Source organism: Natator depressus, chromosome 1 (assembly GCF_965152275.1).
Source record: "Natator depressus isolate rNatDep1 chromosome 1, rNatDep2.hap1, whole genome shotgun sequence".
Classification (NCBI taxonomy): domain Eukaryota; kingdom Metazoa; phylum Chordata; order Testudines; family Cheloniidae; genus Natator; species Natator depressus.
In genome coordinates this window covers 121,656,155-121,682,121 of record NC_134234.1, presented here as the reverse complement: position 1 = coordinate 121,682,121, position 25,967 = coordinate 121,656,155, and the positions used below count along the sequence as shown (strand labels likewise).

At 44.8% G+C, this 25,967-nt stretch overlaps 1 protein-coding gene across 2 annotated transcripts in view; it reads right to left on the bottom strand.

The window, feature by feature from the left end:
- CHST7 (carbohydrate sulfotransferase 7) overlaps positions 1-24,767 on the bottom strand; it is a 225,560-nt gene extending 200,793 nt beyond the window's left edge. For both annotated transcript variants that reach the window (XM_074965908.1, XM_074965897.1), the window contains exon 1: positions 23,320-24,767. In XM_074965908.1, coding sequence (XP_074822009.1) covers positions 23,347-24,753 — 1,407 coding nt within the window. In that variant the 5' untranslated portion in view covers positions 24,754-24,767 and the 3' untranslated portion in view covers positions 23,320-23,346. The remainder of the gene's footprint in view (positions 1-23,319) is intronic.
- Between the last annotated feature and the right edge of the window lie 1,200 nt (positions 24,768-25,967).

The window sequence follows — 25,967 nt, the reverse complement described above, 5'->3', positions numbered from 1 at the left end:
TTTAGCAGGGATATAGTATACTTCTCTGCGTACTTAGTATTGTTTAACAGGATTTACACTGCAAATGGCAGACAGACATACTTCAATTGATAGTTCATGAAAAGGTATCTTAAAGGCACAGTCAAACACATTAAGTCCGACTAGCATAATCATTACACAACTAAAATTCAAATGACTGCATACTTAAAGTTAGAGCTTCCTAGTCCCTTCCCCACTCTTCCAAAAACTCATTTACCAAAGAAGAAGAGTACTTTAAAACTTAGCTCGAATAAAGTATATGACAGCAGGAAACCTTAGGTCACTGGAGGAATGCATCGTGTACTAATATTACCCCACATATAATGCAGTGGGTCTTTGGCACCATGAACTCTTATTTTTGTACTCCTATTATTCACTAAGTTTTATCGAACAGTTTGTTCTGATTCTCACTACATATGGATATTAACCCTTCAGCTGGGCTTTTGTTATAGATGTTCTCTTAATGGGACACTTTACTTCCAGTGGAACATCATTTTCAAAACTAGGTAGCAGAGCTATTGTACACACCATCCCCTTTTTCTGCCATCAAACAGGATTTACTATTCCAGGCCATCCATGTTGCATTGCAGAGCCACTACTGTCATACATCACTTGGCTAGTCTCTGATGTAAAGCTCTGTAATAAAGTAGCTATACTCTGGAGGCTGATTTGCCTTTTCTACTCTTTCTGTTAATGAGCACTGTGGAAAAACTAGAGTCAGACACAAAAGCTGCTGCAGCAGCAGCCCTCAGGAAAGCTAAATACTAAATTGCTATGAATGCTCCTTCGTAATAAGTGTCATTTTAGTCCAGTGCATATGAAGATACTCAACAAGCCTTGTGGTTTGTGACAGACAATATTATAGTAAGTAGAAACCTGTCACACTTTATTATATCCTACCTTTTGCAGTTCTTTTTAGTAAGCTTGCACAGTTAGTGTCAGACAAGCTCACAAGCACCATTTACAGGATTGACTAAAGTACTTCTAGGAGCTGCTCCAGAAACAGTTTGAAACTTACAATGCAAATTGGTCTTTTCAAATCAAAACTTACTTTTATTTGGTCATACATCTCATCCACTTTTACGCTATCAGAATGCATAAGGGATGGGGTTCTGGCCAGCATGGCTCAGGAATAAATGGTTTAGTTTTTCACTGAGGGCTTGCGATCTTTATGCTACATGAAGTAAATGGCAATAATGCCTCTACTGACTTCAGTGGTGTAGGATCAGGACCTCACCACTCAGTGTCTTCCCCCTTCAGTAAGATGCCTCCAAATTTTGCCCAAATGAGGGCCATACTGACAACTTGGAAAGAGCTGACAGGTCCCAATGGCTTTCTATAAAATGAAGCAAGACTGCAGTCACCCTAATTGTTTAAACAGAGGTGTGATCCACTGAGACTACAAGTCTGAGCATGCCATGCTGCAGCTTCAAAGTAAAAATACTTCTTCCTGTGATTTGTAGTCTCAGTACTGCCCCTAAAGAGGAGGGTAGCTCTGGGTCATACTGTAATCAAGCCATAGACTGTATTAGGTCTGCCCTGGCCTATGGATGAAGTTTTTGTGTGTGAGGTTTTAATTGCTGCATTCTGAAAGGAATGGCCTTAGAATCTTCATAACTGTAAAGATGTCCAAAGGAAGTAGCATCTGTGTGCTTGAAGTTGTTCACTTAAACATTTGCTATTTTGATCTTAAACTGGTTCAAAGAAATGTCAGTTTTTAGCCACAAGCAGTAACGCATGTACCCCTTTGGACAGTAACAGCAGCTAGTGTAGCTCTCCCACTGAGCTATCCATCCTTTTCATTGACGTCAGGCTTACAGACAGAGAGGAAGGACAGGAGGAGTCTGAAAATGAGATCCCGCTATCTAAAATCGCCACTCTCGAGATGAGAGCCTACCATGACAGAGCAAGGGTTTAGATAATTCTTGTGCTAGCACGTTTTAGCTTTTTCTCTCGGGGGGGGGGGGTGTCAGGCGGAGAGGGCATAGAAGTAAAAGGTCTTGCAAGTTCTTATTCAGCTGGCAATACTTAATTTTACTTAGTCCAAATCTGTAACTTAATGAAGATCATTACAACTTGCAGAAGGTGTTCTACTCCAATAACATTGCAATGTATAACTGAATCCATCCTGTTGGAAAATTGTCACCTTCTGTTACTTATACAAGTACCTTCCATCTAGGTCTAGAGAGAAAAAGAGAGAATCTATGCTTAGGAGATGCAAAAATTGACCACATCACTTAACATGGCTACTGTCAGAAGCTATATATAAGCCAGTAAATTGACCCTGTGCTTCACTTATTATTAAAGGCATTTGAGAAAAAAGGATAATAAATAAAGGAACACGGTATGCCTTTTACGACAGAGGCATAAAAACTTTCTCACAAGTTCTCTGTGGGAGACTGAAGACCAGTTTCAGAGGGCTCTCTTCCCCTCTTCAGACACTACATTTTCAGTACACCAATATCCTCTATTTAACTCATTCCAATTGGAGATGAATGCAAGTCATCCTGTGAACAGTGGCAAAGAACCCAAGTGCACAGAAAAGCTTTAGTGGAACCTAGCTGTAGAAATTCCAGAGTCAGTCTTTCTGCCTGCCTCCAAAATAGAAAAAAATATTTTAGCAATAAAGTCCCAATATCCTTTTTAAGCAGTCTTCAGGGGAACCCATAAGTTTTTAATCAAATAGACTAGTTCTTGCTGCCAGAGAGGGCAGCATTGGTTTTGGATTGAGAATACAGTAGTCTCAATGAAGATGTATTTGTTAATCTAGTTCCCTAACCTTTTCCACTAAGCCCTGCTCTACACTAGGACTTTAGGTCGAATTTAGCAGCATTAAATCGATGTAAACCTGCACCCGTCCACACGATGAAGCCCTTTATTTCGACTTAAAGGGCTCTTAAAATCGATTTCCTTGCTCCACCCCTGACAAGTGGATTAGCGCTTAAATTGGCCTTGCCGGCTCGAATTTGGGGTACTGTGGACACAATTCGACGGTATTGGCCTCCGGGAGCTATCCCAGAGTGCTCCATTGTGACCGCTCTGGACAGCACTCTCAACTCAGATGCACTGGCCAGGTAGACAGGAAAAGAACCGCGAACTTTTGAATCTCATTTCCTGTTTGGCCAGCGTGGCAAGCTGCAGGTGACCATGCAGAGCTCATCAGCAGAGGTGACCATGATGGAGTCCCAGAATCGCAAAAGAGCTCCAGCATGGACCGAACGGGAGGTACGGGATCTGATCGCTGTATGGGGAGAGGAATCTGTGCTATCAGAACTCCGTTCCAGTTTTCGAAATGCCAAAACCTTTGTCAAAATCTCCCAGGGCATGAAGGACAGAGGCCTAACAGGGACCCGAAGCAGTGCCGCGTGAAACTGAAGGAGCTGACGCAAGCCTACCAGAAAACCAGAGAGGCGAACGGCCCCTCCGGGTCAAAGCCCCTAACATGCCGCTTCTATGATGAGCTGCATGCCATTTTAGGGGGTTCAGCCACCACTACCCCAGCCGTGTTCTTTGACTCCTTCAATGGAGATGGAGGCAACACGGAAGCAGGTTTTGGGGACGAAGAAGATGATGATGAGGAGGAGGTTGTAGATAGCTCACAGCAAGCAAGCGGAGAAACCGGTTTTCCCGACAGCCAGGAACTGTTTCTCACCCTGGACCTGGAGCCAGTACCCCCCAAACCCACCCAAGGCCGCCTCCTGGACCCGGCAGGCGGAGAAGGGACCTCCGGTGAGTGTACCTTTTAAAATACTATACATGGTTTAAAAGCAAGCATGTGAAAGGATTACTTTGCCCTGGCATTCGCGGCTCTCCTGGATGTACTCCCAAAGCCCTTGCAAAAGGTTTTTGGGGAGGGCAGCCTTATTGTGTCCTTCATGGTAGGACACTTTACCACTCCAGGCCAGTAACACGTACTTGGGAATCATTGTACAACAAAGCATTGCAGTGTATGTTTGCTGGCGTTCAAACAACATCCGTTCTTTATCTCTCTGTGTTATCCTCAGGAGAGTGAGATATCATTCATGGTCACCTGGTTGAAATAGGGTGCTTTTCTTCAGGGGACACTCAGAGGAGCCCATTCCTGCTGGGCTGTTTGCCTGTGGCTAAACAGAAATGTTCCCCGCTGTTAGCCACAGGGAGGGGGGAGGGTTGAGGGGATAGCCACGCAGTGGGGGGAGGCAAAATGCGACCTTGTAACGAAAGCACATGTGCTATGTATGTAATGTTAACAGCAAGGTTTACCCTGAAAGAGTGTAGCCAGTGTTTTATAAAATGTGTCTTTTTAAATACCGCTGTCCCTTTTTTTTTCTCCACCAGCTGCATGTGTTTCAATGATCACAGGATCTTCTCCTTCCCAGAGGCTAGTGAAGATTAGAAAGAAAAAAAAAACGCACTCGAGATGAAATGTTCTCCGAGCTCATGCTGTCCTCCCACACTGAGAGCACAGACGAATGCGTGGAGGCAAATAATGTCAGAGTGCAGGAAAGCACAAAATGACCGGGAGGAGAGGTGGCGGGCTGAAGACAGGGCTGAAGCTCAAATGTGGCGGCAGCGTGATGAGAGGAGGCAGGATTCAATGCTGAGGCTGCTGGAGGACCAAACCAGTATGCTCCAGTGTATTGTTGAGCTGCAGCAAAGGCAGCTGGAGCACAGACTGCCACTACAGCCCCTGTGTAACCAACCGCCCTCCTCCCCAAGTTCCATAGCCTCCACACCCAGACGCCCAAGAACGCGGTGGGGGGGGCCACCAGCCAACCAGCCACTCTGCCACAGAGGATTGCCCAAAAAAAAAGAAGGCTGGCATTCAATAAATTTTAAAGATGTAAACTTTTAAAGTGCTGTGTGGCATTTTCCTTCCCTCCTCCACCACCCCTCCTGGGCTACCTTGGTAGTCATCCCCCTATTTGTGTGATGAATGAATAAAGAATGCATGAATGTGAAGCAACAATGACTTTATTGCCTCTGCAAGCGGTGATCGAAGGGAGGAGGGGAGGGTGGTTAGCTTACGGGGAAGTAGAGTGAACCAAGGGGCGGGGGGTTTCATCAGGAGAAACAAAGAGAACTTTCACACCGTAGCCTGGCCAGTCATGAAACTGGTTTTCAAAGCTTCTCTGATGCGTACCACGCCCTCCTGTGCTCTTCTAACCGCCCTGGTGTCTGGCTGTGTGTAACCAGAAGCCAGGCGATTTGCCTCAACCTCCCACCCCGCCATAAACGTCTCCCCCTTACTCTCACAGATATTGTGGAGCACACAGCAAGCAGTAATAACAGTGGGAATATTGGTTTCGCTGAGGTCTAAGCGAGTCAGTTAACTGCACCAGCGCGCCTTTAAACGTCCAAATGCACATTCTTCCACCATTCTGCACTTGCTCAGCCTGTAGTTGAACAGCTCCTGACTACTGTCCAGGCTGCCTGTGTACGGCTTCATGAGCCATGGCATTAAGGGGTAGGCTGGGTCCCCAAGGATAACCATAGGCATTTCAACATCCCCAACAGTTATTTTCTGGTCTGGGAATAAAGTCCCTTCCTGCAGCTTTTGAAACAGACCAGAGTTCCTGAAGATGCGAGCGTCATGTACCTTTCCCGGCCATCCCACGTTGATGTTGGTGAAACGTCCCTTGTGATCCACCAGAGCTTGCAGCACTATTGAAAAGTACCCCTTGCGGTTTATGTACTCGCCGGCTTGGTGCTCCGGTGCCAAGATAGGGATATGGGTTCCGTCTATGGCCCCACCACAGTTAGGGAATCCCATTGCAGCAAAGCCATCCACTCTGACCTGCACATTTCCCAGGGTCACTACCCTTGATATCAGCAGATCTTTACTGTGGGGGCTGCTGTGATGCAAGTAGCCCATGCAGTCAGATTTGCCCACTCCAAATTGATTCCCAACTGACCGGTAGCTGTCTGGCGTTGCAAGCTTCCACAGGGCTATCGCCACTCGCTTCTCAACTGTGAGGGCTGCTCTCATCTTGGTATTCATGCGCTTCAGGGCAGGGGAAAGCAAGTCACAAAGTTCCATGAAAGTGCCCTTACGCATGCAAAAGTTTTGCAGCCACTGGGAATCGTCCCAGACCTGCAACACTATGCGGTCCCACCAGTCTGTGCTTGTTTCCCGAGCCCAGAATCGGCGTTCCACAGCATGAACCTGCCCCATTAGCACCATGATGCATGCATTGGCAGGACCTATGCTTTCAGAGAAATCTGTGTCCATGTCCTGATCACTCACGTGACCGCGCTGACGTCGCCTCCTTGCCCGGTATCGCTTTGCCAGGTTCTGGTGCTGCATATACTGCTGGATAATGCGTGTGGTGTTTAATGTGCTCCTAATTGCCAAAGTGAGCTGAGCGGCCTCCATGCTTGCCTTGGTATGGCGTCCGCACAGAAAAAAGGTGCGGAACGATTGTCTGCCGTTGCTCTGACGCAGGGAGGGGCGACTGACGACACGGCTTACAGGGTTGGCTTCAGGGAGCTAAAAATCAACAAAGGGGGTGGCTTTACATCAAGGAGTATTTCAGGCAGGACTTCACGGAGGGTTCCAATAAGAAATGGTGCACCTAAGTTATTGCTCTTTTTGGAACAAGGAGGTTAGCCTGGCCTCTGATTGATACATGGCTAGATTTACCTCGCTGCACCTTCTCTGTGAGTGACTGCAGTGTGACCTAGAGGAATGAGTCCCCTAGACAGGGGAGGGGGGGAAGCAAATGAGTATAAAACAAATCTGGTCTATTTCTTGTTTTTATCCACTCCATCTATCTTTTACATCTTTGGCTGGCAGCAGATGGTGCAGAAGGACTGCATGCCATCCACATCTCACGGCTGCTCGGCAGAAGATGGTACAGTACGACTGCTAGCCATCGTCATCTCTTGCCTGCCCGGCAGAAGATGGTACAGTACGACTGCTAGCAATCCGTATCGCCTGCCTGCTCACCATAAGACGGTTCAATAGGACTGACTGCAGGACTAAAGAGAATGACCTGGTCAAGTCACTCCAAATTTAGTCCCTGTGCCCATGTCTGCCCAGGCGCTCCCAGCCGACGTGGCCAGGAGCACCTCGGACACGACGAGGACGGCTACCGGTCGTATTGCACCGTCTGCTGCTACAAGGCAATGGTTTGCTGCTACTGTGTAGCAATGCCGTACCGCGTCTGCCAGCACCCAGGAGACATACGGTGACGGTTACCTGAGCGGGCTTCATGCTTGCCGTGGTATGGCGTCTACACAGGTAACTCAGGAAAAAAGGCGCGAAACGATTGTCTGCCCTTGCTTTCACGGAGGGAGGGAGAGAGAGAGAGAAGGGGGTCCTGACGATATGTACCCAGAACCACCCGCGACAATGTTTTAGCCCCATCAGGCATTGGGATCTCAACCCAGAATTCCAATGGGCAGCGGAGACTGCGGGAACTGTGGGATAGCTATCCACAGTGCAACGCTCCGGAAGTCGACTCTAGCCTTGGTACTGTGGAAGCACTCCGCCGAGTTAATGCACTTAGAGCATTTTCTGTGGGGACACACACACTCGAATATATAAAACCGATTTCTAAAAAACCAACTTCTATAAATTCGACCTTATTCCGTAGTGTAGACATACCCTAAGTGTCTAGAACATTCTGGATAACTACTATTTTACCCCTTGCTGAATTAGATGGTCTTTTCTAAGAGAAAAAGGTGCTTGAAGTAACAAAATAACCAAGGTGTGTTCAGAGTCAGGCTTGAAGAGAGACTTTCCACACAACAAAGTCTTTATTATAAAACTTTAGATCTCATTATGATTTCTGCGTAGTGTGATCATTTGAAAATGTGAATTTTTTTTAAATACAAGGTTTGTGTTCTAGTTCGCTATTAACTTGAAGATTTAAATGAAACTGAATACAGACATTGATTCTACTGTTTTCATTTTAATATTGAAACAAGACAGTCTGCTGTGGAATGAGAAATTTAAAATTGCTTTGTTTCACAGAAATTTCGTACTATAGTAGGTAGGAATTGAAGGGGAATGTATGCTCTGAATTCAATGAGTAGATATGCTAAACAAGGGCACAAAGTTGGAAAAAAAGTTACTGTTCTTGGCTATACACAAAGAGAGAGAGCTTGCTATTCTGTCAACTGAATACTGTAGAGGTCTTGTTTAAGTACAGAATTTTTTAAAAAGAAAAGGAGGACTTGTAAAGCACTAAGCAGAACCCACTGCAAATTTAAATAAGCTCTGCCCAGGTCATACGACCCCTCCTCTCACAACTTTATCAGCTATATTGCAAGACCTGTCCTAACTTCATACTGAATGAGTAAGCCCCTTCGTTTTCAGTTTAAACTGACTTTACTGAAAAAAAGCCCAGGTTTTACAAAAGTATTATTCATTTTTTCCCTGATTTTCACCCTACTTTTATATCAAATATATAAAAAATAACTTTTATTAGGAAAATGCAGTACATTGCAATAAGATATATATATTATGATAATACAATCGTCTGTGTGTATATGTAAAGCTGCTTGAAGAAGTAAGGCTATGTATTAATCTAGAAGATACACACAATAAACAGACATGCACGCAAGCTCTGAAGTGTGTGCACATCTGAATGTACTGATGAATCTCACGCCCACCACATAAACATTTCAAGCTGTTAGCAGTATAAGTTTAAATATCTGACACTATAATGGTAAGAAAACTAAAGTCTGTATCAGAATATGTTTCAGGACATAAAGAAGTATTCAAACCTTTTAAAAAATAAAAAAACAGGAGAAAAGGATGAAGTTGAGTGTATGCCCTGCAAATGGTATGACCCAATTATTAAATGTAAGTATTTATAGGCTAGTCGTTCAAAGTCTACAACAGTAAACTGTTTATTCAAATGAAAAGTTTTATTTGGGGATTAGGGATATATTGTTTTCTTAAATTTAGAGGTGGCATTGTGTTTTGAATTCTGTTTTAGTTCTGCAGTAAATCACATTGAATTCCATTCATCAAAGCATTAATCTACTGAATACTTTCCCCCGTCCTTCCGTCCACCAAAATAAACCCTGATATTTACCCAGAAAAATTAATAGATTTTTCCACCAATTTTCACCTGTTTTGTTGTTGTAGTAATAAATTCCCAGGAAAAATTAAATAAAATAAAAACTGAAAACGAAGGGCCTTAAGAATGAGGGAGGAGGCCTTGTAGTTACTACGCTGGCTCTTAGCCAAGATGGTCAGGGATTCAACCCCATGCTCTGGGTGTCCCTAAAACTGACTTCTAGAAGCTCGGACTGATCATTTTATAATTACCTTGTTCTGTTCATTCCCTCCGAAGCATCTGGCACTAGCCACTGTCCGAAGACAGGATACTGGGTTAGATGGACCGTTGGTCTGACCCAGCGTGGCCTTCGTTATGTTCTCGTTCACTATGCACCATCCACAGTGCATAAGGATTTGCTGAGTTACAGTGGTAACTCCCCTGCTTTTAATAGTTGTTCTGGGTTTATATTTGGAATTACAAACAGAATTGGACCAAGCATGAGGCAGGGATCCTGTCCAACTTTCACAAGGAATGAGGCAGGTGTGCTGCATTACAACAGTAATCTAGGATCATGTAATTCAAGTCCACACTAACACATACAAGGGAGAACAGCTCAAGTTGTGCATGTAACATCAGCTTTTCTATTTCCTGGCTTTCAAGTGCTTTACTTTGCAAAACCAACATTATCTTTCCATAGGGTTTAAGGAATACTTTCACTGCTATTTGCCTACACACCGTAAGAAAGTCAATGCCATTTTCTTGACACTGTTGTGCTCTATGAATGAATGGTCAGTGGTTCTATGCTCCCACAGCTTCATGCAGAGAAGTCAGTGGTGGAAGCAAGTGCTCCTACAAAGGATGTGCAGAAACTCTGGGGCAGGCAGTAACCAGCCCTTACATATTTCACTGCACCATCATCAGTAAGAAATAACCAATAAGCAGTTGTCTAACATTTGTTGCACACTAATTTCATAGTGCTGCAATGGGTGCAGAAAATGAGGTTACTTGCTGCACTGAAGTTATTTGCACAGAAAATACACAAATTCACTACATTTTCCATACTCCTGTATTTAGCTCCACACACACATGCAGTGCAGCCCATGTCACTCACAATACTGGGAGGTAGTTAAAGACAACACATATGCCAACCCCTGATTCAGCTAAATCTATTTTTTTTTTTAACCCTAATACTCATGGTACACCTACAATTCGAGCTGGGGGAGAGAGTCCCATCTTGGGAAACATACACACACTGACTGAGCTAGTGTGCTAAAAATAGAGCATAGTCTCAGAGGAGTGAGTGGCAGGAGGGGCTAGCCACCCCAATTACCTACCCCCTCCCCCACTATACTCAGCACATAACTCAGGGAGGCTAGTCCCACCGCTCACTCTGCCATGGCTACACTGCTATTTTTAGCATGCTAGGATGATCAGAGCTAGCATTTGTACACCTCCTCAAGCTTGGAATTATACCCCTAGCCTGAAGCATAGAAAACATGCCCTAAAAGGCACCTCTCTTCCCTCAATGCCACCTTTTCTGCCAAATTTCTACTTTATACCACACCCTGCTCAGAACTAGGCTTCTTTTAGAATAAAATTACAAGTTTTTTCATGGGCAGAGCGACACTACAGCTGAACCATTTTTTGCTCCAGCTTTAAAAACAAATAAAATCATGCTTGCGCTCTGCACAAACATGAAAGGTGAACGTTTCAGGAAGCTTTAAACAACTGAGAAGGGGGGTTATTATGCACATGCCTAAGCAACTTCAGCTATTCATGGTAGCACTCCATCTATAATGCAGCTACCATACAAGGAAAGGTACAGGCTGTCTGTACCCTACAGTCTATACTGAAAACTTTTGCCAGTATAGCTACGGCAGAGGTGTGATTTCCCCCCCGCAAATGTGATTGACATAACTATGCCAGCAAAAGCCCTAGTGTAGCAGTTACACCAGCAAAAAAGTCACTTAGCTGGTACAGCTTATTCAGTCTGGGGTGCAAGCATAAGACATATTGGCAAGAATTCTTTTGCCAGTATACGCGGTCTCTCCCCTATGAGAATTATAGCTGTACCAGCAAACACATTCTACTGTAGACAAAGCCTACATTAAAGCTTCTCTTGGGCAATATTCAGATACTCAGAACTATTAACCTGCCTCATGATTCAGCCAAACTGGTGTAAAGATTCTATGTAAAGTAAATAGGTGGTAAAACACTAAGAGTTATTGTAAGTGGAATGCACATCAGACCCAAGTCCAGTCCTTACACAAGTAAAACTCCCTGATATATACATTGGGAATTTTGCTTGAGGAAATTCAGAGTTAAGGTTAAACTTAAAAAGAAAAGGAGTACTTGTGGCACCTTAGAGACTAACCAATTTATTTGAGCATAAGCTTTCGTGAGCTACAGCTCACTTCATCGGATGAAATCCAAATGTGTTAACTTTGCATTTTCATACCTGAAGGTACCCAAACAACCTTAACTCACACTGTGACACCATGGGGGAAGGGGGGGAGGAGATGGAATGAATGTCCTTATGTTGATTTGTCATCCCAGATTAAACTATTATATACTAAAGTATGGTTATTGCATAGTGTCACTACAGGCAGAGGTGATGGCATCTTAGCATGTTTAGATTTCTTTTTAAGTGTAACCTAAACCAAAAAGTTCTAGGGTGTTATAATGCTTGTTTTTGGAATAATTACAATCTCTCTAATGTTTTTATACTTAAACTGTTATGTACTCAACCTTAACTGCAGTCAACTCCAGCCTACCTGGAAATTAAAATAGTATCTTCCACGGAAGAGCCATTAAGAACCCATGCATATGCTTGTTAAAAAGCTGTTTTAGGGCAGGATCGCTGCTTTTGCCAATGTCCAGAGTTCCAAGTGGCAGTACAAGATCAAACATTTGCATCCGTTAACCATACCCCTTAACTGAAAATGATTCTAGCTGCTTCATAATAAAATACTAAATAAGGATTCTTTATTCCCAACAAAGGCAGCCTGTACTCTGCGTGCTTGGGTCATTGTTTCCAACAGAAGAGATTACAAAATATGTTTTCTTTTATTGCAAGTTCAGCCCAGCTATTCAGAACGATGGGCTATTTGCCCGTACCATTATGACATCCACAAAGCCATTCCTGGGCCAGTAAGTGGGCTGGGCTATGTTTCCAACAACATTCTGTCTCCAAATCCTTACTCATTCAAGAATGTTCCCACAACAGCCTCCAGGGCATCTGACTTCTAAAACCAGAACTCATGGTAGAAATTTTTAAGAGTTAGATACAGGCATGAGGGAACATGTTGGAATAACTCCAGGCAAACTCAATTTCAGTTTCAAAAGTAAGCCCAGCCTGTTGACAGTCTTAAAATGGCTTATTGGTAATTACATACTTTGTTTAGCCCCCAGTCAAGAGCACTATATATTATGGAAAATAAAAAGCAGCCCAGGGTGTTACAATACAAAAGTAACAGAGGCGTTGTGGCTTTACAGCTACTGAAGTAGATCTAGACCACAAGCAAAAGATTCAATCTACGGTGTCACGAATACAGACTGTGAATGGCATCATCATTAGACTGACAATAATTAGAGCTTCAATTTTAAGCTCTTAGAGGAGAATTTTGACTAATGCAAGTATTACTTATATTTTAATCAAGAGGTTTATTGGAAGGCTTAACTTCAAATTAACAAGTTTATGATCCAAAATGTAACCTATGACTGAAGATTCCCTGCTTATTGTGAAATACAATAAGCATTTTGCAATTGTATTTGACCTGAAAGTAGCCCTAAGTCACTTGTGTCCATTTTGTATAAGTCTTCATCTTCATTAAAGACACAGAAACCTTTGTGTAGAGCCAGTGCTAGGCATAAACAGACTAAGCAATTGCTTAGAGCCCCGAGCAGCTCAACAAGCCCCCTATTCACTTTTTATTGTGTTATGAGGGGAAGGCCCCCAAAATATGCCTGCTTAGAGCCCCCAATGGGCTAGTACTGCCTCTGTCTTTGTGAAACAGTGAAAACCAGCTTTAAGCAAACACCTCTTTTCAGAGACGAAATTGGCTCATACAAACCCTTAACATACTTATCTAGTTATCTGAGAAACTGACAGTTCTTATTTTAACTCAATAGCTCTCCCAGGCTTACGTTTCATGAAATACTATACTGTCATAGTAAGTGAATGAACGAAATAGAATTTAAAACTTTGTCAAAACAAGAAATGAAATATTTAATGAGACTTTGCTAAAATTAAGGCCTTTAATCAGAGGAGATGCTAATAGATTATTTTCCAGTTAAATCATAATACAATACTTCCCCCAGAAGGACACACCTTACAGTTAGTTACTCCTGATCATATATTTCACATCAAATGTAGTTATATACTGTAACTAGTTCAGAATCAGCTTCTGAAAAGGAGCATTCACTCAGGTCATCCCCCTCAAAGCAGCAGCTGCATCAATTGGGGAGAGTGAAGGAAGAATCCCAACTCTTCTGCCAACATAATTTAGGCATCTTATTTATTTTTCAGAAATATACATACAATGCATTAAAAGAACATTTAAGGTTTCAAAATTAAGCACTCCAAAGTTAGGAAATGCCAGAAGTTAGGTTGCCTCTTGTAACATTAATGTGCTCCCCCTTGTGCATCTCTCTTTAATTAAAAAGAAAAGGAGGACTTGTGGCACCTTAGAGACTAACCAATTTATTTGAGCATAAGCTTTCGTGAGTTACAGCTCACTTCATCCGATGTAGCTCACGAAAGCTTATGCTCAAATAAATTGGTTAGTCTCTAAGGTGCCACAAGTACTCCTTTTCTTTTTGCAAATACAGACTAACACGGCTGCTACTCTGAAACCTCTCTTTGATTACATGATCACATACCATTTTTCTCCCATAGGACACCTGCCTCTGTCAGTACACAGGATGGATAGTGCACTGTTAATGAGTGGGTAGTAGTTCAATATTTTATTTTCTCCTTATCGTTGAATGTGTGGCTATCTGCCTTATTTACTACACACTATTCACACCCTGCTCTGAACACAGAATTATTAATTTTCTTGTGTGCTTTTCTATGACGGTCAGCACTATAATATCCAAATGAATCACCCGCTTTATCAATCTATCTTCGTAAACCCCTGTGAGACGAGGGGCTGGTCATCATTCCCATTTTATAGATCGGGAGCAGATGCACGAAAAGATTAACATCAAAAAGTATCTATTCCTTTTGGGTGCCCAATTTGAGATGACAAAGTGCAGATTTTCCAAAGTACTTACCATGATACAGTGCTTTATATACTCAAGCACAGCTCCCATTGATTTCAGCTACACTGCTGAGTGCTCTGCATGTCTGCTAATCAGACCACAGTGTCAAGTTGGGCACCCAGAAAAGGAGTACCAGTTCATCAGTGACCACCTGTGAAAAGTTTAGTTCAAGTGATTTGCCAAGTATCACACAGTAACTCTGTGGCAGAGGCAGGAATAGAATTCAGTTCTCTAGGACAGCATTCAACTGCCTCAACCATGAGCCCATCCTTCCCTTTCTGCAATCCCCTACCTCATTTACTACACATCTTTCGACTTCTGCAAAAAATGAAGCAGGGGTACTACAGACAACAATCTCCTTCACCACACAACCCTGATTCATCTCCAGAGCAGGTCCAATCTGTGTACTGAATGAGGCAGGGGTCCCGTGGGGAAAAAAAAACAACTAGCATCACAGAAAGGGGCTGAGTTAAGATTGCACAATCTTAATTCTGGCTTTTTCTAACTTTTGAGTGCTTGACTTTGCATAATGTTCTTTTAACATAATTTGTGTCCACTACTATTATATTATATATGCACATTTTGAAAAATAATTGATATCTTCTTATCAATTTACACATACCACCCCCCTCAAAAAAAGAAATAGACTGGAGCCTCTTCAGGCTTGTAACCAATAGCATTTTAAACAGTAAAAGCTGTACACAGTGTCACTAGGCATATTAACCTAGGTTTTAAAAAAAGCAAACTGAAAAAAAAAGAGAAATTCCATCATGTGGCATCATATTGACACGCAGGTGGTTCATCAAGAGGACTGGAACTTTTATCTCCACCACACAGACCCCTGCCACTTGAGCTAACAGAGTAACTGATAGCAGTGGTAGGTTATCATGTGTGGACTAGAACGAGAAGGGGGAGGAGAGAAGTTTGCCAGTGGGTTTCACAGATATTTGCTGACAGCAGAGAAAGTAGGAGATTCAGGACTCAGGTTCCATTCTAGGCTCTGAAGGGGCCTATGTTCTAGTGGGCAGAAAAATCTGCTCTTTTCCCTCAAGACTAACCCCTTGTGCCCCACCACCTCCAACCTATCCCTGTCCCAGTCCTGTCTCTTCCCCATCCGACTCCATACCATTTTCCTTATCTACCCAGTCACAGTCTCCACTTCTCAGGCTTCGATCTTGTCCCAGTCTACTTGCCCAGCCAGTCCTAGTCTCTGCCTCCAGGCTTGCAGTCTGCATCCCAGTCTCTCACTCACCTCTGCCCCAACTACTTGTTTCAAATCTCTTGCCCTTCCAGTCTGAGTTCCCTGCTCCCCAGGCTCCTTGTCTAATCTCAGTGTCTCCGACCCCATGCCTGGCTCCCTGTCCCAATTTCTTCACCCAGCCAATCTCAGCTCCCCCCACACTCCTAGACTGGAACATTTCAGCCCAAGTGGTTGAAGTTTGACAATGCTATAAGTAGCTGAAAACAGGGTATTTCTTATAAGGGGAAAATGTCTGGCAACCTTAATAACGTGTGCTGTTAACGCCATCTAGAATAAAATCATCTTCATTTCAGTCAAGCAATGCAAGATAAACCTGGCTGTGAAGGGTCAGCACCCAGTAAGGTGGTAATGTAGGTCACTGTCACAGCTTAACACACCAGTACTGACAGCTAGAGTTTCTTGGCACTAAATACAAAGATAAACACGCTCTCAGTACTGAGAAGTTATTCTGTCTTTGGCCTGTTGCTGGAGCCAAGGCTGCCAGATGTATCCCTCTAAAACAGAAGTAGTGATGGATCTCCCGCTCATAAAGTGCTTTACATTAGGAGGCTTTTGATTGATTAAAAAGGCTATCAATTTGAACTGAACATTAAATGATCCAGGTCAAGGGAATCTCAAACTGAAAGAGCCAGGATTAACACAAGTAGGATCTTGAAAATTTCCTCTGTCAAATCAAACCTGTCACTGACAGTATTGTTCTTCCCATCTCCTTCTCTAAAATGGCAGCTCTCTTTCAAGTTTAATGCAAGTGGCAAACCAACATTTAATACAGCATGTGGCTCTATTCTGAAAAATGATTATGGGTACGTCTACACAGGGATAAAAGACCTGCAGCACAGCCATGGCGGTCAGCTGACTTGGGTTTGCAGGGCTAAAAACCATGTAGATGGTCACCTTCGAGTTTGAGCTCTGGGACCCTCCACCCTCTCAGGTCCCAGAGATTGGGCTCCAGCTAGAACATCCACACAGCAATTTTTCAACCTTGAGCCGTAACCCCAGAAGCCCAAGTCAGCTGATCCAGACCAGCCATGGGTTTTTTTAGGACGCACCCTATTTCAAAATAGCACCTACTATACTTACTGTCCTTAACAGCCAGCTTTAGTGACAAGTTTTTAATTCTTTATATTCTTGTTAGGCTTACAAAGCCAATGCATCTCAGAAAATATTCTGTTTGTTTATTTTTAGCATAATTTTTCCCCCTTCTGAAATATAGTTCCATTGCATCAAGTTTGCGTAAGTGTCTGAGGGCACAGATTTGGCCTGCTGAAACTTTTAGTGTTGATATCTGAGAAAAGGAAAGAACTTGGTTTGACTCTGGGCCTTTCTTTGAACTTGCAGGGTTGACAGGGGGAAAAATAATCTTTAACTGTTCAGTGAACACATGCAGTATGAAAACCATTAAGAAATGAGAAAGTCCACTGTCATTTAACCCTTCTCAGAGGAAATCAGTATCATAAATTTGTACATCTTTGCATTTATCAGGAAAAATATAAAAATACTCCTGAACTATTAAGAGTTTCCTCTGTACTTGAAATACACCAGCATATTGCATGAATTTCTACAACTACCACCTGAATATTGATCTAAGAAGTGCCAAACTAAAACAAAGTAAAACGAGGGGTAAATATTGCTGTCATTGGACTTTCATCATTTACACAAACGTGTATCAGTACAGCAAATCATACAGTACCCTAGACTGTCAGTTTAAATGTGCAGATACAGTAACTCCTCACTTAAAGTCGTCCAGGTTAACGTTGTTATGTTGCTGATCAATTAGGGAACATGCTCCTTTAAAGTTGTGCAATGCTCCACTCTTACGTTGTTTGGCTGCCTGCTTTCTCCACAGCTGGCAGCCTCCCTACGCCCACCCCTACCCCCCAGCGCCTCCCGCCCGCCAGCAGACCCCACAGATCAGTGCCGTCCCCCTCCTCCCACCCCCAGCAATCAGCTGACTTGCAGCGTTTAGAAAGGAGGGGAGTGAGGGGGAGCCTGCACACCAAGTCCTCGCTCCTCCCTCCAAAACGCCACAAGCCAGCTGATTGCTGCGGGGGCGGGGGGGGGGAGCGAGGACTTGGCGGGCAGGCTCCCCCTGCCTCCCGAACGCGGCAATCAGCTGGCTTGCAGGGTTTTGGAGGCAGGAGGGAGGAGCGAGGACCTGGTGCGCAAGCTCCCCCTGCCTCCCAAATGCGGCAAGCCAGCTGATTGCCCCAGGCAGGAGGCAGGAGCGAGGACTCAGCGCACCTCCCCGCCTCCTGCTCATGGCAATCAGCTGGCTTGCAGCATTTAGAAGGGAGGGGAAGGAGGGAGAGCCTGCGGGCCAAGTCCTCGCTCCTCCCCCCTCCCTCCAAAACACCGCAAGCCAGCTGATTGCCATGGGCAGGAGGCGGAGGCGCGCAGAATCCTTTGGCAAAAAAAAAAAAAAAATTTCCCTGGAACCTAACTCCCCCATTTACATTAATTCTTATGGGGAAATTGGATTTGCTTAACATCGTTTCACTTAAAGTCACATTTTTCAGGAACATAACTACAACATTAAGCGAGGAGTTACTGTATATTGATTGTGTTAATGCATATGAATCAGAGTCTAGATCTGAAGTCTCAGATTTGGAGTAAATAAGTATAAGGTAATATTTTACCAACAGTTATATTGCTTGAGTTCCTACATATCTGAAGACAACTGCATGACAGCTAATCATTAAAGCAGATGATACAAATTATCCTTTGAACATTTATCAGTTTTGTTCCCGTTTTCCCATGAAATTGTATATATAAGCTGTTAACTCATTACATATGATGTAATGCAAGTATGTTGTTCCAAATCTCAGCCTAAACTGCTAAAATCTCATGAATTTGGCACTGATCTCTCCCTTCTAAGCCTGTGGAGTTTAGATCAGCTATGAAAAGTGTTTATGGTGGCACCCCTCCATCTTAGCTATCAATTATACTTTTTGTTAAACCATACCATTCACTAGAATTGGGATTTTGCTTTTTTTTTAAAAAATGAAAGTAAAATCTCCCCTATGAAGAGCTAAAATGGTGCAAAACAAAGTGTCTCAGCAGTAATTCTCAGCTGTTCTCAGAATGCAATTATCTGTAGCTTCCCACCATCTCACTTTCAGCAAGATCCATTTCTACTTAATTTGAAAGTTCTCAAATACTAAAACTCTACAGCGCTAGTCCTGATTTAAGCTTTGTTCTTAATCCCCTAAATCAGAATAGATAAATATCAATATTCTTTGTTAGCTGAAACCTATATTTTTGTGCTCCACACTCAATAGGTAAGTTTTCAGACTGAGCAGGGTATGTTGCAAACAGGTTGAAAGACACAATACATCTTCAAGGGAAAAATTCACATTAATTTGCTGTCAGCCTTAAATGCATCGATGATGAAGTTTTCAAAAGCACTTTAAGTGATTTAGGGCCCAGATTTTTAGAAGTATTTAGGGATTGCTTCACTGAGCATTGCAATGCCTAACTTATGAGTCTATGTCTCATTGGAAGTCAATGATACTAAGGGTCCTAAATGCCTATGTCGTTTTTGAAAATGAGAGTTCAGATCCTAACTCAGTTAGGCATTGCAACTGAGTGGAGCAATGCCCAAATACCTTTAAAATCTAGTACACAAGTCTTATTGTCTTTGAATGTGACTTGTACTCTTAAGACCTAGATGCTTTTGAAAATCCCACTTAAGATTTTGAGCTCTACAAACTTTCTTCAGTTATGTATATTGCCTAGTATTGGGTTCAGGACATTTCTGTTTTTAATGTCAATTACTCTAAATGTGGAATGTTAATAGCTCATATAGTTATACTGCAGAAATCTTGCAGGATAGACTTTCACAGTGGAGGAAAAAAAACTACAAAAAATACATAAATACTCAGATAAAGTGTAAGGACAGGACAATACATTTAAACTGATCACTAATAAAATAAGGAGCAGTGGTGTTAATGAACAAATTCAGCTGAGGATGTAGAAAGGACTTCAATATTGAGGACAAGTCAGACACTTGACAAATTTATCTATGCCAAACTCAATAGGTATTTGAGTGAAAATTAAACAGTTTCTGAAAGATATCTATTTTTCTATTGGATGCAACAGGTTAAGCTGGATCACTAGGCAGATTATGCTTCAGTTTTAGTCAGAGTGACTTTAGAGAATGTGAAATTTTATGTTTTCATTCACAACAGTAGCATAGCACTCTGCTCACTGATCCTGATCCTGCAAGGTGCTGAGCACAGTCAATTGCCCCAGGAGAACTGAGTATTCTGATACTGCAAGGTGAAGATCCCTGGTTGAATTTGTTACAAGTGACTCAGCCCAAAATTGCTGAGGTTTTTGATGGAAAGACAGAAATCCTTTTTGATCTTTCAGTATGCAATAAAGTCTTACCAGTTTCTCCTCAAGCACATCAGTACAAGTTAGGTAGGGTATATACATGGACAAGTTTTAGAGTGAGGTGACCTAATATGGGTACTGTTCCTCTAATAAAAGGTAAAATATTACTTGAGAACCAATTTCTGTTTGCACACTCTATGCAACCTGACTGCAATAAGGCTGCACGAGAACACAGAAATGGCCCTCAGGCTATAAAATAGGTCATTTCAGTACAAAAACAGTAAAAAGGAAACTCAAAACATGCTCGACAGAGTGAAATTAAATAATTTCTCAAGAACATTTTTAGGGATATATTCTCCCTTAGAAGCATGCTTCTGCCAATAATACTAGTGTTAAGGTTAGATCTTCCCCTGCAAAAGTGTATTAAGTATTTCTTTCCAGTGCAACATACCAGTCACGAAAACTGTCTACAATGTAATTAATTCAAATGCTCTTTCAGTAACAGTAACTGTAAAAGATTTCTTTTGAACGGCCTTTATTTTCATCACTTTACATGTATAGTTTTATTCTTGATCCAGGATTATCCCCGATTTGAAGTTCACGGTCTTATTTTGTATCTGAGGGTTACATATAAATGTGAGTATAACCTTGAATGCCCTTGAAGCTGTGTCTAAATGCCATCAGATTAAAAAAAGGAAGAGTCTAACAATTTAAGGATCCACTTCTCTGAAATACAACTTCCCTCCCCTTCTCCCAAATGAAGATATACCCTAGTATGCAAGTTCCAGAAAGTTCAACTGAAACCAGTATCTTTAAACTCAAACTGAATCCTAAAAATGTTGAACAAACTTCAGGGTAGGTAGAACTTGCCAAGATTTGTTTGTCTTAACCGTGTTAGGAAATATTTGTAAATTGTTTGGGTGCAAATTTACCAGCTGAGAGGATGTTATTGTTGGGATAGAATGTGAGGGACAGAATCCTGTGCACTGCTGCACCCTGTGTCAGGCAGGAAGTTAGGAAAGTAAAATGTTATTTCAATTAATGCAGAGAACCAAAGTTGAAATATCAAGTATCCACTTTTCATTCTCAGAAGTTTTTACAAGATAGCCAGAAGAATGTGAGAGTCACACTAGATATGACAAACCAATTTTAAAACATTCCTACATTAGGAATTTTGTAAAGAGAATTTAAGAGTTCCGATTAAACAAACATCTTCAAACCCCTTGCTATAGCCAAGTGCTTACTCCACTCCTGTGATCACCATCTACAGAACTAGAGACAAATACAAGGAAGTGGAAATAGCTCTCCTTCCCTTGACTTCATGCATCTCCCACATACAGTATTAGCAGTGCTGTACTATAATCCATATAGAGAAAGATTATCTCCAGCCCAGTCACTAGGTTATTGGGTGAGTGTGAATGGAAGCAAAGCCCTTCTCAGGTGAAGACACTTTTCTCCATTATAAACTTGCACCCCAAGCAGTTAAAAGGTCTATTGGGCTTTATAAAACTTAATATAGAATATAAATTAAAGGCTTAACCTGTTGTGTGTTCTTATGAAAATAGTTTAAATTCTACTTAACATTTGTAGTCTTAAGGAATCATATGATAAAAGAAACATTAACACCTTATATTAAAATTAGGATTAAAAAAATGAAGATATGACTTGTTTAGGCTGTATATTTATTCTTTGCATTTCTCTTAATTTAAGCAATGAAAAGAATCAGAGGAGTTACATTTTTGTATACTTCAGTTTCATATGATCTGGGATGTTTAATAATTGTTCCCATGCGAACTTTTAAAAATTCTAGAAACATTGGTTAGCTTTAGGTTTTTAATAAGAGCCTGCTTTTACAAGATGTAGATGTAAGGATAAATTAGGGTTGATATCCTCCCTTCAATGTACAATGCTTTCTAATTCCAAAGAACCATGAAGTGCCAATTACTTACTAGTTTTCACTATCCAAGACAAATGGAAAACAAGAAAATTGGGATAAGTTAAGTTAAAACTGAAAAAGCTTTATAATAAGATGCTACTTTTACCAGAAGTAAGGAGAGTATTAGTTTGCTTCGACTGGGATCTCTCAGTTGACGGTGTGCCTTTAACATCAGATGTGGTCCAATCACAAATCCATCAAGAGAAAGTCTCAAGAGGAAGGAGTGAAAGTACCAATTCTTGGAACAGTTTAGGACTAGGTTTGCTAAAGCCCTGGGGAACAGAGATCTAACTAGATCTGCTCCCATCAGATTTGGGGAGGGTACACTATAATGTCTTCCTGCATCCCAACTCCTTTGCTTGTAGTCTAGGGATGTTACATCCCTAACCCAACTGCTGCATTCTTCTGACCAATATAAAGTTGCAGAATGAGCTTTCACTTTATTAAAAAAAAAAAAAAAAGTTTACAACTCTGTTGCAAAAATAACCATGCAACGATGGACAGAAATATTGCTCCTGGCCTGAAACAGCAGCATTGTAGGAAGAGTAACTGTCCCTATTAATCTCAACAGTGCACTAACTCTGAAGCTTAACAGTGAAATTTTAAAGCCATATGTTCCGGCCTCATTGGAGTGTGTGCAATTAGGTGCGTGACAGTCCCAAAGTCAGTGGGGAGTGAAGTCCAGTGTGAATGGAGAGTAACTTCATAACCCTGGCCCACTTATCCTAATTAAAATCTAACCCAGTTCTCAACACAGTGAGGAGAGGACACCCTCCTCCAGCTCAAAATGCACTAAGGATGAAATCCTGGCCCCACTACAGTCAATGGCTACTCTTTGAGGTGGTGGTGTCACTTCCATTTCGGGGAGCCAGACACACACTAGCTCTGACTGAACTTGGGCACTAAAAACATAAGTGTAGTCAGGATGGGCACCCCGCAGTGGCAGGAGCTGGCTGCTTAAGTATGACCAGGTGGGATCTTACTCCAGCGGCCAACCTATCCCACCACTTGCATGGCCACAGCTACTGGTATGTCTACACAGTAAAGAAAAACCCACAATTGGCCCACTCTAGCTGACTGGGGCTTATGAGGCTGTTTCATTGCTATGTAGACTCAGGTTCAGGGATCCTCCAACCCACAAGGTCCTTGAGCCCTTGGCTCCTACCCAAGGCCAGACATCTACACAGCAGTGGAACAGCTCCCTACCCGGGTGTCAGCTGGCCTGTGTCTAGTTGCTGTGTAGACCTCATCAGTTCAATCAGAGCTAGCCAGGGTGTTTGGCCTGAAGCCAGAAGTTACACCTCCATCTCCAAGTGCAGACGTGCCCAATGGTGAAAGTCCCACGGACTTCAACAGAGAGGGGCTTTCACCCCCACCCCTTTCCTATCCCTAGGAGCGGGATTTCACCTGTCCTCCTCTCCCGCCCCCCAGCCGGGCCTCTCCCCTCTCTCAAGGGGAGGCTGCTGCCTTATTGCCCGGGCCCTGTAGGTATAAAGATGGGGGAGGCGTGTTACCTGCATGTCCCGTCCAGGAGGCGGCCGCTACCTGCTGCCCCCCTCCCGGGCTCCGCCGCCGGGCTCGGCGCTGGGTGGGTAGGACAAGAGGCTCATAGCTTCGCCGCAGGCGGCCTCCACCTGGCGCACCTGCTCCCGGCTGAGCCGCTCCCGCCAGGCGTGGATGGCCTCCCGCGCGTCCCGGGCGGAGATGAGGAAGGGCCGGTCGGAGGAGTAGGCGGCGCCGCGGGTCATGTTGAGCACGAAGCTCTCCATGGCGGGCGGCACGGGCAGGCCGGCGAAGCGCAGCAGGCGGCGCAGCTGGGCGCGGGGCTCCAGCACCAGGTCCTCGTAGCGCAGCTGGGTGTAGCGGCGGCGCAGCCAGGCCGGGGCGCGGCGGGAGGAAAGCAGGTCGCGGAGCCAGGCCTGGCAGATCACCTCCAGCGCGCCGCTCAGGAAGAACTCGGCCCGGTGCTGCTGCGCCCGCATCCCGCCGCCCAGCGCGGCCGCGGGCGGGCGCTGCCGGCGGGGGAGCCCCCGGGGCTCGGCGCGCTGCCGGCTCCGCAGCACCTGGATGCTCTCCCGCAGCAGCGCCTGCTTGGCCTTGAGGCGGGAGTTGTGCACGGCGCGGGGGTCGCGGAAGAGCTGGATGACCCGCAGGTTGAGGCCGGGCTCCCGCAGCAGCGGCAGCAGCGCGCCCAGCTCCAGCAGCCGCACGTCCTTGATCACCACCACCGGGTACTTGCGGCACTCGGCCTCCAGCTCCCGCAGCCCGCGCGGCGGGCAGCTCCGCTCGCAGGCGGCGCCGTCGATCAGGCCGATCTCGTGTCGCGGCCGGGGCGCGTCCGGGCAGAGCGGGGCCGAGCAGATCACCTTGTTCGTCCGCCAGCCGAAGAGCCCGGCCGTGGTGAGGTTGCTGCGGCCGCCGCCGCCGCCCAGGGCCGGCGGGTCCCGGGGCGCGGGCGGGGCGGCGTAGAGGCGCAGCACGGAGAAGTCGCAGCGGAAGAGCGAGCGGAGCATGTCGCGCAGGGCGCCCTGCAGGCTGAGCGCGTCCGCCGGGTACAGGGCCTGCCACAGGTGCCACATGGGCTCGTACAGGTAGAAGACGTCCGGGTGCTGGTTGAAGAGCTCCCCCAGGAAGGAGGAGCCCGTGCGCCAGGTGGCGTGCAGGTAGATGTGCCGCTTCCCGCCGCCGGCCTCGCCCCCGTCAGCCGTCGCCCCCTTGCCCTCCGGCGGCGGCGTCTGCTCCTCCTCGCCCTCCTCCCCCCAGCCCCACTCGCCCAGCGCGTCCTGCAGGCTCGGGCAGCGGGGCTGCAGCGGCGCCTCGCCCGCCCCTCGCCCCCGCCTGGCCCCGTAGTCCTGCACGTAGGGCACCAGGAGCAGCAGCAGCAGCGTGTAGAGCACCAGCAGCAGGGCGAGGCGGCGGTGTTGCCCGCGCCACCGCCGCCCCTTCATGGCCCCGCCGCGCTCTGCTGCCGAGCAGCGGCGTCTGCAGCCAGCCGCCGCGCCCGCCCGCCCTGCGCTCGGGCTCTGGCTGAGCCGCCGCCGCCGCAGTAGGGAGAGTCCTGCCCCTTGGAAAGCGCACAAACTTGGAGGAGGGCGGCGGGGTGGTGGCTCCGTGGGTCCCGCCCCGTCTGGAAAAACACGCCCACGTGCCGGGGGCTCCGCGGCTAGAACAGCAAAGAGGCCGCTGCCCCCGCCTTCCTTCCCCATAGCCAGCTGTTGAAGCTCCCCACAGACCGACAACTGCCCCTGCTGGCTGAGGAGCCGCCTCTTCCTACCTATCTGGGGCTCAGAGACTGCAGCCTTCACTGGCCTCTTTCTAGAACCAGCCCAGGGGTGCTGTCTTGAAGTGGTTTCACTCATCTGCAGGGAGGGTTTATAATTTTGTTCAGTGACTTTCAGCACCACCACTATACAAATTGTGCCAATGACACTGAACCTGCCCCTTCTTCTGCAGCTCTACCCAGTAGAGAGAGAGCATTGGTGGCCTTTTTACTAGTGAGAGGGGTGAGGCTCTATCAATGAACCCAGAGAGAGAGGACTCACACACTCACCAGAAATGATTTTGGAAGGCCCAGGGGTTCTGCAGAAAGGTGCAGGGTTGATTTAAAACCTTCACAAAAATGGGATGCAAACCCTTTTTCTGATACAAAATTGATACCCTTAGAGTAGTGATGGGCCTAATCTGGAACCTCAGATCCAAACCTACTGCAAACTTGGGGAAAGTTCCGATCCTGAGACAAGCTTTCTAGCTCTCACAATCCTCTACATAGGATGTACAGAAGAAGGTCGGGGGGGGGGGGGTATTTAAAATAATATTTCTATCTGAAAATTGAATAATTATTGTTACAAGTAAACAGCTACATGATTATATCCTAATAGAGGAGAAACATCTTTTTCGAGCTTGTTGAACTTGTTTCATACGCTACACTGGGGGGAGCTCACTTGCCTCCCTTAGGCCCTGCAAGGGAACGTTTATCCTAGGAACAGCAATCAAAGAGATGAGACTGAAGAGGCAATGGGTAGGCATGTGGTCCTAGGAACAGGAAGGGCATATTGATCTCTAGCAATGTTGCTCTTGTGCTGCCCACTCCGGAGACCTTCTAAACCTTAGTAGAAGCTCAGGAACCCCTCGCCCCCCTTCAAATTGTAAAGGGATTTAGTTT